Raw genomic sequence first — 15,155 nt, forward strand, 5'->3', positions numbered from 1 at the left:
CGATATGTGATCATTCCACCATCGCGCAACATTTGCATACAATGGGGAAGGTTCAAAAACAGGGTGTATGGGTCCAGCATGCTCTAAATCAAAATCACAAAAATCAGCGGGCACCCATATGTACACCTCTGCTTGCCTGTCACCAAATGGCACATGAACAACACCGACCATTTCTATCCTGTATCATTACTGGTGACGAGAAATGGTGTCTATGCTAACATGAGGAAAAGAAACAAATGGCTGAGTCAAAACGAAGCAGCAACTCCCTGTACAATGATCTGTGTACATCCACAAAAGATAATGTTACGCATCTGGTGGAACAGCGACGTGTGGTGTACTATGAATTGCTTCCCCAAGATGTAACCATCATTGCTAACATTTACTGTCAACAGCTGAGATGTCTTTCAGACAAAATCCGAGAACAATGACCAGGAAGACTGCGTGAAGTGATGCTACTTGATAATGCCCACTGGCATTGTGCTAAACTGATGAAGAAAACTACACAGGAGTCGGGTTGGGAAGTCATTCTGCATCCATCTTATTCACCTGATCTTGAGCACTCAGATTTTCACCCTTTCTGCTCTCTATCAAACAACCTTAAAGAAACTTCTTTTCCAGATGAAAACATGCTCTAAAAATGGATCAACAAATTCTTTGCCTCAAAACCCCATGATTTCAACAGCCGTGCAATCAAAAACTTGCCTCAGCATTGGCAGAATGTTGTAAATAGTGAATTATTGATGACTGTGGAAAAATGGTTTGAAATCTAGTACAATCGGGTTCGAAATATTAGGAATAAATGAAATGTGGATAATCTGGAGAATACAGAAACCAAACGAATATTTAAGGAAAATAAAATAAATTCTCAGAATGGGATAAAGATGAATTTCAATAAGCACTACAAAGTCTGAAGGATAGTAAAGGAATGGTAATCCCATCATAGCATCAAAATCCCAAAAGGATGTTCAAGAAAAAAATTACCAGTTCCTTGCTCTGGACAATTATAGACTGCTCTGAGGAAGAAGAATTCTCAAAGATTACAGTAAAAGTAAGACAACTGATTGTCAATAATGGGTTGAAATGCAATAATTCACACATCTGAATTGCTTCCTATCCCATGCAAATAATAATAATAATAATATTTAATGTAATAATGAACATCTACAATGGAAAATCAGTCTTCATAAATGCAAAAGTAAAGAATTATATCACTGTAATAAGTACTCAAGCACTCTACACAGCAGAATGTATTGGTTGACTTAAAGTAGGAGAAATGAAGAGGCTGCAGAAAAAATTAGGAAAAAATCAGAAAAATACTTCGAAAAATTTTGAGGCAGAGGGTAACAAAAAATCTCTATAGGAAACTACAAAAGCTTTCACACATAATTCAGGAAAAAATGGCACTTTCTTTGGACATAAAAATCAGTAGCTGAGACAGGTTTGTAGCCTATCGCTGATGTTATTCGAACTATACGCTGAACAAGCACTAACGAAAAAACCAGAAGAAATTTGGAAAAGTGATTAAGGAAATGAAAACTGTGAAGATTGCCGATGACACTGTAATTCCATCATGGTCTGTAAAGGACTTGGAAGATTATGTACAGAATTGATAGCATCTCGAAAATAGATATAAGATGACAATAGACTGACAATAGGAAGAAATGTGTTTCCAGTGTTGTTGGGGGGGGGGGGGGGGGGGGTTGAGGGGGGAATATAAATTTAAGCATTAGGAAGTCTTTCCTGAAGGTATCTATCTTGACTTTAGTCACATAAGGAAGTGTAACGGGAATGATACGCAGTTAAGACAAGAACAGAATAGAAGCTTTTGAAATATGGAATGAATGCTGAAGATTATATGGGTAAATTAGATAATTAACTGAATGAAATTGACTTGAATCAGGGAGGAGGGAAATTTATTGCATAAAAGAAAGGTAAAGAAAATACATAATATCCTGGTATCAAAGAATCACCAGTTTGGTAATGGAGGGAACTGTGGGAGGTAAAAATTGGAGAGAAAAACCAAGTCTTGACTAAAGCAAGCAGGTTCAAATGAATGAAGGCAGCAATAGTTATACAGAGACGAAGGGGCTTGCATAGAAATTAGTAGTGGGAAGAGGTGCCTCAAACCAATCCTCGGTCTGGGAAGAAGATGAAGAATAAGAAGAAGAAGAAGAAGAAGAAGAACAAGAACAAGAACAACACCAACACCAACACCAACACCAACACCAACACCAACAACAACTACTACTACTACTACAGAGGAAACAGTAGAGCGGCAGAATAAAATAATATTGTGGGAAAACAAAAAAAGAAATACCACAAGGAGAAAGAAATCACAAACATTTGTTGTGCATAGTCCATAGTTGAATGGATTTGATGAAAAAAAGCAAACAGAAACTTACTTAAAATAACTGTTCTGTTTTAAAACTCTTGAGGAACTAGGGAAGTGACAAACAAAACTGGGGATAAACCAAAACGTGAACAAGAAAGCTGTTACAGTTTTTAATGATTTGCAAAACATCCAGCATGGTGTACAAGAAGTCTGTAAGTGGAGAATGGAAATCAAGTGGAGATTAGAAATAAACTATAAAGAAGTATGAGCACTATGTAAGGAACATCACTTCCTAACAATTATTAATGAAAGTGAAAGAACACCTAAAATAAAGAATGGAGTGAGTCAGGACTGGCTAATTTACCAAACTTACTCAACAAGTTTATTGAAGGAATTACTACTGTATCTTAAAGGATACCTTACAAAATGAATTAAAATACACAACAGACAGATTCAATAACGAATACAAACAGAATGCAGAAAACTATGGCAGTCATGATGAAACTGTATAATTTGATAACAAACACGATTAAAATCAAACTGTTCGTAACAGGGTAAGAGTGTTATCAAATCATTGCTTGTGTCGCACCCAAAATCCAAGACTGAACAGGTAAACAGTTCTGCATTTAAAGGAACATCTTTCACCCTCTTTCTCTTGTGCCTTTGTCCTGCACTGCTGCAGGGTTGTCATGGTTACCAATGAATCGAGGATGGTTAATCCAAGCGACAGTTGGATGTCCTCCCTATTGCCACCCCCTTGGACGTAACATGTATATCCGAAATGTCTGCGTGTAGCGTTACTCATGTGGGAGTGAGCAAAAGTTTTCTAAATGCTTGCAAAACTTGTAGTTGAGGTGGGACTTAGATATTAGCCCAGTATTCACCTAGCTGGATGAGGGAATTTGCCTAAAAATTACATCCAAGCTCACCCTCACACTGGCCCTCGTCATTAATCCACTGGGTAGTTTCAACTTGGGCTCAGTGCTCCTCCCCATCCCAGAAGCAGTGCTTTGATATGCACAGCTATCTGAATGGGAAAAAGAGCGTTGCTTATGATGATAAGAAATACACTCTGAAATCATACAGCAAGTAGCCCTTGTTAAATAGATATTCCACCACAAAAGAAGTCTCTAAATGAATACGTCGCTAAACATCCAGATGTTGGCTAAATCTTTACCTAGGTGTGCTACTTTATGGAAAGGAGAGTGATCAATGAGTGAAACGGATGAAAAGTACAAGCAACAAAAATGTGGTTATGGAAGAGAGTAACAAGTAACAAGGAGCATCTGGACATGGTGGGAACCTTGAACTCACAACTGTAGGGACTTACTTTGTGTACGGAGACAGAGAATAAAAAATACTTACAAAATTAATATCGAACTCTGTATGAATGTTTGCACATGATTAATACTAAAACATGACATAGGACTTAACATTGCATAGCTGAAGCAGTGTGTGTGTGTGTGTGTGTGTGTGTGTGTGTGTGTGTGTGTGTGTGTTTGTTTTTGATGTAATGGAAGTAATTTGATGAAAAATATTTGAGAAAACGAGATCACCTCCAGCCTGGCAAGAAGGTGGTTGAGTGGTACAATCAACCAAAACTTTATTGAGCTGGCATCTTTACAGGCAACCAGCATCTCCACAAATGCAGTCCGGACTCTTGCATTGGTGTCATGAATTCCATCTTGCATATGTGGAAGCACCTAAAAACGCAAATGCTGCAATCAAATTTCACATTCTATATGTAAAGCAATGAAAGTAAATAACACAATCTATAAAACAGAATAATGGCCCTATGGCTAAAAAGTAACTGCATATCTCTCTTGGACCACAAATAAATTACAAGTGATTATACAGAAACAAGGAACACTAAATGCGAAATCATTTGTAAGCAAGCACTTCTACCTTCCAAACTGTTCTCTATCACTTAAAGTTACTGTGACATGAAAAGACAATTTTAGATATATCATTCACATTTATGCCACAACTTTTAATAAAAAATGTTAAGGGCATACAACAGGGGTTCTTAAGCAGCATGGGAAAAAAAACTATGCGCATAATTTTAATTCCCAATTATATGCCCTTACAAGCTGTATACAGGGTCATTCCATGATGATGCTAGAAACTTTCAGGGATGGTGGAGAAGGATAAATGTATACATTTGATGTTAGAGACTCCATTCCAGAAACAACAGAGTTGAATGTTATTAGCAACAATCATTCCAATATCTCTGGGCAGTAAGTGTCAGATGTGTCAGAACAACTTTCATTTATAACATTTGACTTGCTCGTTTCCAGAAGAGAATCCCTTACCTCAAACTGATACATTTGCCCATCTCCCTCACCCTAGGAAGTCTGTAACATCACCACAGAATCACGCTGTAGATGACAAAATAATCAAATACAGAAGAAAAGGTTCTGATTTAGCTCTCCTTCACACCTCATTCTCAGACTAAGCAATGGAAAATGCTGTTAATGCTTTCTCAACACATTTTTCATTTCTGTTGATTCAGTTCAAGGGGTAGCTGCTACACTGTAGTATCATATGTTTTCTTAGCTACATATTCATTAAGGTTTCATTAAATAGTCACACATGTTAGAAGAAATGTGTGAGTATTTTGATGAGGATTTTTTTATTTTGGACTCCAATCTTAACTATGAACAGAGCTCTAAAACTTCAAATGGAAAGTGTGCTGACACATACCACTCCAAAGAAGTGATGTGTGTCCCATACCTTCTTACTGATGAATGATACACACAATGGAGAATTATAAAATCAGATGCTGGAGACAATAGTGTGCAGATACTGTGTGGGGTTGTTATTCTGATTCACAAGTGCTGAGCTCTATTAAAGGACAACACATGTCTTCCACACAGTATAGCAATCACAGTACCTTCATGAGAGGAAATACCTGCTCATATTTGGGAATAAAAATGCTGTGGATCGTGGCCAGCCTTGGTGACTTGCTGAGTTTCAAAGCATAGGAAGAAGCAATTGAAGCCTAATCTCTTCCATTCTTTCCGATTCAGAGTTCGAACATGACATATTTAACCAAGAAAGTTTAATTGTAAACAAGTTAAGGTATGTTTTGCGAAAACAATATTCATGTCAACGCTACTAAAATCTCACACTTTATTTAGTAGAGATTAGAAATATGGTGTAATAATTCTTAACAGCAACACAAGAACAGACAGATCAGAGGTGTGTTTGGTACTTACGGGCACTAACAGCGAGGTTATCAGCACCCTTACACATATTAAAAGAAATGAAGTGGGTAAAATGAATACAATTGCTGTCACACAGTGACAAGGAAACCTATAAAATGACGCATATTCACTCACTCTCACCTCACTCACATTGACTCACACAATCACTCAATATCAGATACCTTAAAACAACAGAGAAAGGGTGAAAGGCGCTATACCTGGGGTTACAACGTCTAAAAAGTAAGAGGACCTAAAAAATCAGCACAAGGAAATGTGAGTGGCTGACCACTTACAAAAACATGGGTGTTAACACACGGTATGTATTTCCTAAAAATTTAAAAAAAGTTGGACAAATCACAAAATCTTAAAACTGACCACATTCGTTTGAAAGTTACTTAAAATATAGAGCGGATGTGTCAGCAAATCTGCTGCTGTCCTCTGGTCTGAAAATAAAACACAGTCTAATAAAACGTGGCACACAGTGATCTGTATGCCACATGCACCACACATTGGAGGCTCCTCTCGCCGGAGCAAGAAGCCATATGCCGTAGGCTGTGGCCTATGCAAAGACGAGTAAGGAGGACCCCCCCCCCCCCCCCCCCTCCTGTCTGTGCAGCTGGAAGGAAGTACACCGCAGCCGCAATGTGGACTTGACTAGATGGAGTTTATTGCCTGTCATTTCCAGCCACTCATCTTCCAATTGATGCACGAGTCCGTACAACAGTGAGATGATAGCATCCAGGGGGATAGCATACTGAACTAACTGAGGATCACGACACACCTTCTTGGCAGCTATATCTACCGTTTTGTTCCCCACAACATCCATGTGTCCTGGCACCAAGCAGAAAGACACCACCTTCCCCAATCTCTGTATGTGGAGAATGGTATCATGGATATCCTGAACTATTTTTTTTGGCTGGATACATATGTTGCAGAGAGACTGAAGGGCAATTTGGGAGTCAGAACAGAAGAGAAATTTAGCAGACATGACACAGCTCATCTCCTCCTGTGCGCTCAAGGCTGCAGATAATTCGGCACTGAATACTGTGAACTCAGAGGCAACCAAATCTTGAGGACACGATCTGGAAAAACAACAGAGCAGCCAACGGAATTCTCCCACTTAGACCCATCTATGAATGCAGTTACATAGTGGTAGTGCTCATTTAAAAAACTGTATTAAAGACAGAAGCAGGATTGCAATCTCTACTGTACTGCACTAAATCTAAAATTACTCTGCGCTCTGCAGTAACCAGGCAGTTCAAATCCCAGATTTTGGCCTGTCTGCACTCCACACAAAGGAACTCCAGCACACACTTCACGTGGATCTCAAACAGACTCAGTGACTGTGGATGATTGGTAAAAAGGCATGCCTCAGCTGGACAAGCAACATTATGGTACGCTGATGGATCAGGAGTAGCAAGGAATGTACACACCTGTTGCATCATGAAGAGCTGCTGTCAGACGGTAAGTGGTGGTTCGTCAGCCTCAGCACAGAGACTGGGTGTGGGGCTTGTCCAGTAAGCATTCATGGCCAGCCTGATCCCCTCATGATGCACAAAGGCCTTGCTGTACACTGTGCACCCACAGTCAAGCCACGATTGCATGAAAGCCCTATAAAACTGGAGCAGATTCACCCTGTCTGCTCTCCACACCTGTGACTAAGACATTTTAAAATGTTCAGTGCCTTTGGGACCTTTGACTTTAGGTTCTTGAGGTGTGGTATCATGTTGAAGCTGCATGGGCAGCTGTACCTGTACACGCCATCCAAGCTCTGTTCGACTCAATGCCCAGGCGTATCAAGGCCATTATTACGGCCAGGGGTGGTTGTTCTGGGTACTGATTTCTCAGGATCAATGCACCCAAATTGCATGAAAATGTAATCACATGTCTGTTCTAGTATAATATATTTGTCCAATGAATACCCGTTTATCATCTGCATTTCTTCTTGGTGTAGCAATTTTAATGGCCAGTAGTGTACATCTCCTTTGTCTCGCCAGAGATGAACATTCGACTACTCTATGGGCAGCCATACCACACTGCCACAAGTGGCTTCTCCCTTACATCCTAGAGTTGTGTATTCAAAATGCTGGCATTTAAAGCAATGCAATGGCTTGGGGACATAGGGTCACATTTTTGGGTGAAGAAAACCAGCCCTGACAGGCTCTGGGAGTTTCGTACTGATGAACGAGTTGTATTTGATCAGATTACCTTCCATCATTTTCATGATATTCAGCCAGTCTAAAATGCCTCCTTGGACCCACGCAACTTTCAGGTCATCTTTCGGGATATCCACCAAGTTCCTGCACACCACATCACGTTTGTTGTAGTTAAATGTGGTGTGGAGCTCAGTTTCAATGGCTTATTCTGCAAAGCTTTTTGTTTTCTGCAGGTTTGTTACTTGTTGAGAACCAGACGTTTCAACCAACATCGTGCCATTGCACAACTGACTGACAAGTTTTAAGATACCTGCTATGCCTTGTAAACCCTTCTGAATGTAAAAACATGAAACCTTCTCAAAACTTTCCTTTCATCTTTTACCAAAAAAACATTCTGTTCTGCAGCTGTGTTCTGTTACTAAACACCAAACTACCCTGAACAAACCCAGAGCCTGTCACACGAGGCCTCTCAAGCAACTGGGTGTTGGTATTGTGGTGTCACCGCCAGACACCACACTTGCTAGGTGGTAGCTTAAATCGGCCGCGGTCCATTTAGTACATGTCGGACCCGCGTGTCGCCACTGTGTGATCGCAGACCAAGCGCCACCACAAGGCAGGTCTCGAGTTACGGAATAGCACTCGCCCCAGTTGTACGACGACTTTGCTAGCGACTACACTGACGAAGCCTTTCTCTCATTTGCCGAGAGACAGTTAGAATAGCCTTCAGCTAAGTCCATGGCTACTACCTAGTAAGGTGCCATTAACCGTATCTGAAGATAGTCTTATTTGTATTATCAAGAGCGATGTACCACAAGGATCGAATAAAGTTAAGTATTCGAGGAGCTGCATACTTTTCTTATTAGCAATTCACTACTTATCCTGTTCCAGAATTCACGCCTGTCTGCGTTAGATAGCGTGCATTTAGGCCGCCTCTATCTACAAGGTGTTGGCACATTTACCAACACATCAGGTATCTACCAGCAGTCCACCCATTCTGTTGGGAGGAAGAGGAGAGAATTTCGACAGTTCTACTTTGGTCCCACAATCAGCTAAGGAAATAAAAATCCATCTAGAAAGAGCCCCACATGCCTTGGTAAGTCTTATACAACTGAGCGGCAACAGGTTTCCCATAGGCTGCCCATTGGTCAAGCCAAGATCGCCATTCCCTGTGACACACAAAATTCCATTGCCACACCGCTTGATGATCACTGAAGCATGCCTAAAGCTTATGATGACTGAGAATTGGTGGTGCTTACCAGTCCCCAGCTCAGGAACTGCACCATCACAAAGCCCATACACACAGCGTTCCTATATCATATTTGCATAGTATTTGATATTGTAACAACAATATGAAATAGATAGATTTCTACTCAACACATGGACAATGCATTAAGTGGCACACAGACAATGTTACATTTTATCAGCTACTGAACTAAGTCCTTCACCAGATGTAGAGAACACACACACACACACACACACACACACACACACAGAGAGAGAGAGAGAGAGAGAGAGAGAGAGAGAGGTGCAGTCAGCCACTATCATCCAAGGCACTAATGCCCGACAATGACTGCATCTACAGTGAGCAGTGATCTCGGCTGGTGTAAGAAGTGGTAGTACAGAAGCGAAGTGAGATGGGGAGAGGGGAATTCTGGAGGTAAGCAAGTCACAGGTGGGGAAAGATATGTGAATGATGCATGCAAAAGTATGCAGGGACACAGCAGAGACAATATAGTGGACTGGTAGGTGCATCCAGGGAGAGGGGAGGGTAATTTACTAAATAGAACATTTACAGCATCAAGAAGGTAAACACATTCGTACACCAGAATTAAATATCCCACAGCAGTAGCTGTAAGGCAGCATATAAAATCATGCCTGACACGTTACACACACTGGATATTTATACAGTGTATATTTCTGCTCAAAGTATCTCTGAAAATGGCCCTCCCCTCCCATCATCATGGAGCATCCAAACTACATCTGATCACCTGGCCATCAGAGAATACAAGAATTAGGCTCAATTTTATGAGGGGCTATGATGGCAGGTAGTATTGAGCAGATGTTGCCAATGAGTCACAGTGTCAAGTTCAAAGCAACCAAAGGGACAGTGGCACAGGGCATTCAATGAAAAGCTCTCAACCAGATTGCACCTCTTTGCTGAAAAACATGAATTGTATGTGTGATATGGATGACCTCATTCTACTTTAATGTTTTACACAAATACAGAAAATGATGTGAACAAGCTGAAGATACAAACATCTTACATTTTAGCCACTCTTATTATAAGTAAGCTGTTAGCTTGAAACTTTGGTGTTATGGGAGCAAAATCACAACATTATGTCATTGACTGCTGAAAGTAAGTAGCTTTACTACTTTTTATTTAATGTCAATAAACTGCAGAATTTTTTGCTGCAAAGACAGGTTAGCAGAGTTGGAAGTTGAACTACACAACAGAATGGCTATCAGAACTAAATCTGAGAAAATATTTTATAACAATAGGGTTGAAATTTGGGTGATAGACCATGTTGAATTACACACAACTATTCAAGAGAGACATCCACAGGGCATACAATGTACATTAGGTAAGATAAATGATTGAAGACAATAAGAATATGAAGAAAATAAAGCAGAAATTAATGTTGAACATATTCCATATTTAATTCACACTAGATGCCACAGTAGCTATCAGTGAAGAGTACAACCATCCAACATTTCTTTAATTGTACATACAGTTAATGAGAACAATCACAAACATAAATAGTTAATTATTAATCCATGACATTACAGAAGTAACACAAGATGAGATGTATAATGCCATTGTAATTACGAGGAAAGTGTAGACACTCGAAGATGATAGTGTTTAAACACAAATGCTTAGGACTGCAGCAAAAGCAAAACAAAATAAGCCTGCAAAATTAGCTACCAAAAGTTTTGTGGTGTTAAATATCACTTCAGATGATCGATGTATAACGCTACATTTACCTATCTGACAAATGATATTCATAAACAGTAAAACAATATGACAGACTATTTTATAGGAGAGTGTATGTATTGTGCTCTTTTATTGTTTATTTTTCACATGGTGAGTTATATTGAGGGATACCACATCTTCAAGGTGGGGTGGGTACCACAGTAAATCCGTGAGAGAAAGTACCTGCAGGGGTGTTTGTGCACATTAACTCATCAGTACTAAAGCAAAAGCCCCAATTGAACAATACTGAGATTGACTGGAAAAACAAACAAAAACTGTAAATATATTCATTCTTATTCCAGACTGTCAAGCTCTTTTTAATAATCTGTCGTTCCCCCATCCCATGCAACATGGAAACCATTAGTCCACGAGAAAAAAGAATAGGGCCTTTTCATAGGAAATTTAATGTAGTAATTTTGTATGGGAAACATTTTCAGTAGAAGCTACAATTTTTTTAGTTATTCCAGAAAAACACAAAAAGCGATGTCTAAATGACCTCTCAGCCTCACACTCACAAATTACCAGAGAGAATTTTTAGCACATTGCTCGTTGCACTTCTGTCTACCACTGTACAAAAATTTGTGACTATTCAAATTTTTTCCCCTAATATACCATCATTGACTTGACTAATTTTATAGAACATTACAGACAATTCCTGAAATCTCTCACAGTATGATCACATGCTTCACAGGAGACAAAAAACTGTACGTCTAGCAACCTCCTCCCCATAATGCAAAAGATATTCACCAAATGGGTACATGTGCTAAGATCCAGTCGACAACACTGTGCAGCTGAATTTTATCCAGATATCAGATTCCTCGTACTGATCTGAACCTCAAACCTCCCCCTTTGTTTTCCCTCACTCCCACAAATTTAACATTCCACAAGATTATTTCTCAATAACTTCCACTGGTATTAATATGAAAGTCATATTTATTTATTGTAAGAGCAAGCACAATTAATATCGAAATTGTCAGTTCAAGGAGTTTCACATGGTTCCTTGAATAGGGCTTCTCGAATTACTTTTATACATCGATTGTATTGTGACATCAACAGATAGCCTCAAATTTCTTGCCCCATCCCCCTCTCTGGTACTAACTATCAGATTAGCTAGTAGCTGTGTTGATGGAAATTGCATACTGTTACCACTATCCCGGTAGCTGAGTGGTCAGCGTGACAGACTGTCAATCCTAAGGGCCCGGGTTCGATTCCCGGCTGGGTCGGAAATTTTCTCCGCTCAGGGACTGGGTGTTGTGTTGTCCTAATCATCATCATTTCATCCCCATCGACGTGCAGGTCACCGAAGTGGCGTCAAATCGAAAGACCTGCACTAGGCGACCGGTCTACCCGACGGGAGGCCCTAGCCACAAGACATTTCCATTTACCACTATTTGTGGTTTTAACAACCACACCTCAACAGGAGTAAGGGAGGGCCTGGCTACTCTGCCAGGTGCCACTCTACAGAGCCATCAACAATCATGGCTGTCCACATAATGGATACAAGGTTTTAAACGAAAATTGCCAAGAAGAGCATAATAGTTAGATTTGGCTCTCATGTCGTCACCAACTCTCCATATTATGTATCTAGACAATACTGTACAATCTGCGGCACCAATTCTTCAACTGGAGTTGTGTACAGTTCACTTTTCAGATGAGATCAGAAAAAGATCGAGGTCAGGTAATTTTGCGGCCAAGCTACAGGCTGTACTCAATTTATGTGTCTTTGACCATACTGGTGTTTTAGGCGTCGTGTTAACATCCCCAGCAAAATGTACCAGTGCTCTTTCATGCACCTACCACATTCCCCAAACATAGATCAGGGTTGAAATCTGAGCCCAACTGGGATGGAGACTTGAGTTCATATTTCAAATATAGCTGTACTAACTAACTCAATACTTCATACTTAAGTCAGTACAACCACACATATTTGCAATAATCTCACAAACAGCTAATTTGGAGACCCGTGTTTGGTGAAACGCTTTTACTTTTTTTATTATTGTATTTACTCACGTCAGTGTTCACTGTTTATTATGAAACATTCTGCGTAACTTTATCTGCAACTCCAGTCAACTCGTACAAACTCAATATGACACACTAGTGAATGTTTCTACACCATGTCGAACTCACAGTCAGTTTCAGTACATAATTGCACATATGCTACTGTGTCACTGTATTCCTTTCTACACACAGTGCATAATATGTAATGATATTCAAATGCTGAGGGCCAAGAACCAAATGTGTGTCTTCTCATACGTATTTAAGACTGACACTAAGGATTTGTACCCTTACAAATGACATTAAGAATGAGCAAAGACTAAAATTCACAGATTTTGAGAAAACTTTTTAAAATCTATACTAAAAGTCATTGAGAAACCAGCATTAGTATACTGAAGAACTTAATCATTAAATACATAGCTTCAACAGTTGCCATCCCTTCCACACCAAAAAATCCCTCCCGTACAACCTAGTCACGTGTGGACAATGTATATGCTGTGACAAGAACTACCGTATTTACTCGAATCTAAGCCGCATTCGAATCTAAGCCGCATTCGAATCTAAGCCGCACCTGAAAAATGAGACTCAAAATCAAGGAAAAAAAATTTTCCCAAATCTAAGCTGCACCTGAAATTTGAGACTCTAAATTCAAGGGGAGAGAAAAATTTTAGGCCGCATCTCCAAATCGAAACAAAGTTGGTCCACTGTAATATGACACACAATTTAGGTCGAATGAATGGCGATACAGCTACAGTAGTTTGGTTCGAGTCGTAACCTTAGCAGTTAAGCTTTACCAGGTAGCCATTGTTATGCGTCAGGCGCTCCGTCCGTATTTGTACGGGTACCCTTCCTTTTTCACTTGCTTCGTCTGGTTTGCATTGATTGCTTACTTTTCTTTGATCTGATAAGCGCCGTTTTCTTTGTTATAGGTGTTTACGTCACTCTAAGCTGAAAATGCATTACTGTACTGTGTCATGCATTGTTTGTCGCATTCTGGTAGTGTGTGTTTACGGCCTGTCGCGGCTCGCGGCATGGCTTGCTTTTGTGCGTACTACCGCCACTTACAATTAAAAAAAAAAGAGAGGAATCGTCTCATTAGCGAAACAATGGCAAGAGACTGCAATTTGTTGTTACTTACACTGCTGCTTTCTTTGATAATGATCAACAAGAACCAAATAATACACTGCGTATGATAGAAGATGTTCTGAACGAGAGTTTAGCGAAAATTTTTCTCCGTTTGAAAATCTTTGCAGACACCTCTTTAGTACATTACATTCTGCACAGAAATTAGTCATCTTAGATTTAAAAATCTAGTCAATTGCTGTGCTTCATTTCTGACTGTATCACTATTAGGCATTTACTGACGCAGAGGATTTAGTGGCAGTATTTATCTTTGTGCCTACAAAGCATGCCTGTGTAGCACTACATATATTCGACGGCATGAGTTAGTTGTGGCGGCACCCACCAACATTTTTCAGAACTTCCGCTTGCTTTGCACTCGATTCTAAGCCGCAGGCGGTTTTTTGGATTACAAAAACTGGAAAAAAAGTGCGGCTTAGATTCGAGCAAATACGGTACCTTAACCAGTGTACTGAAGGCCTCACAAAGGTCTTCACTAATAGGTAATATCCTCCTAACACAGTCCAGAAACTGATTTCCCATGCTATATCCTCCTACACCCCTAATCCTCCCACCATTCCCCAAGAATCAGCTAAAAAGGAATGCACCCTTGTCACCCACTATCATCCTACACTGGAACAACTGAACCCTATCCTATGCCAGTGCTTTTATTATTTCTCATCCTGCATAGAAATCAGGGATACCGTACCCAAGATCCTTCCCATCCCTCCTAAAGTGGTGTTCATTGGCCACCCAAGAACCCTAACCCTTAGCCACAGGGATCATATCCCTGTGGCAGATCAAGGTGCAAAACCTGTCCAATGCACCCACCAGCACTTCCTACTCCAGTCCTGTCACAGGCATCCTACTCCATCAGAGGCTGTGTCACCTGTGGAAGCAGCCATGTCAAATACCAACTCCGCTGCAAATACTGCACAGATTTTTATGGTGGTATGACTACCTCCCAACTGTCCACTAGAATGAATGTCCACTGATAAACCAGGGTGTATACATGGACAAGGGAAAAAAAATTCCTGGATTTCTTCATTAAAAATACACTTTCTCCCGGGTGAAAACACGCTTTTTCTGTGTTAAGTGACAGTATATTTTCCCTTATCAACCCTTTGAATGGTTATGGTTTTATACATGGGCGTAGAATTTCCCGGCACTTCAGAAAACGAAACTCAGGGGAAAAAAAGACACGTTTTGGAAATATCTTTGATGTGCAGCAACGTGTACACTGCATATTTTCATACTACAAAAGTATACATTGGAATTCCACCAAACACCGCATGTTACTTTCCGAATCATTGAAATCGAGATTGAAATGTGCTTCTGTAAGCCAGTCAATAGTTCATGCCACTTAATCTCACCAG

The 15,155-nt window shown here is 40.1% G+C and overlaps 1 protein-coding gene across 2 annotated transcripts in view; it reads right to left on the minus strand.

Moving 5' to 3' along the window:
- Positions 1-15,155, minus strand: part of LOC124612601 (condensin-2 complex subunit G2-like) — a 287,500-nt gene that overhangs the window by 130,204 nt on the left and 142,141 nt on the right. For both annotated transcript variants that reach the window (XM_047140891.1, XM_047140890.1), the window contains exon 11: positions 3,889-4,035. In XM_047140891.1, coding sequence (XP_046996847.1) covers positions 3,889-4,035 — 147 coding nt within the window. The remainder of the gene's footprint in view (positions 1-3,888; positions 4,036-15,155) is intronic.

This window comes from Schistocerca americana, chromosome 4 (genome assembly GCF_021461395.2).
Source record: "Schistocerca americana isolate TAMUIC-IGC-003095 chromosome 4, iqSchAmer2.1, whole genome shotgun sequence".
NCBI classification, from domain to species: domain Eukaryota; kingdom Metazoa; phylum Arthropoda; class Insecta; order Orthoptera; family Acrididae; genus Schistocerca; species Schistocerca americana.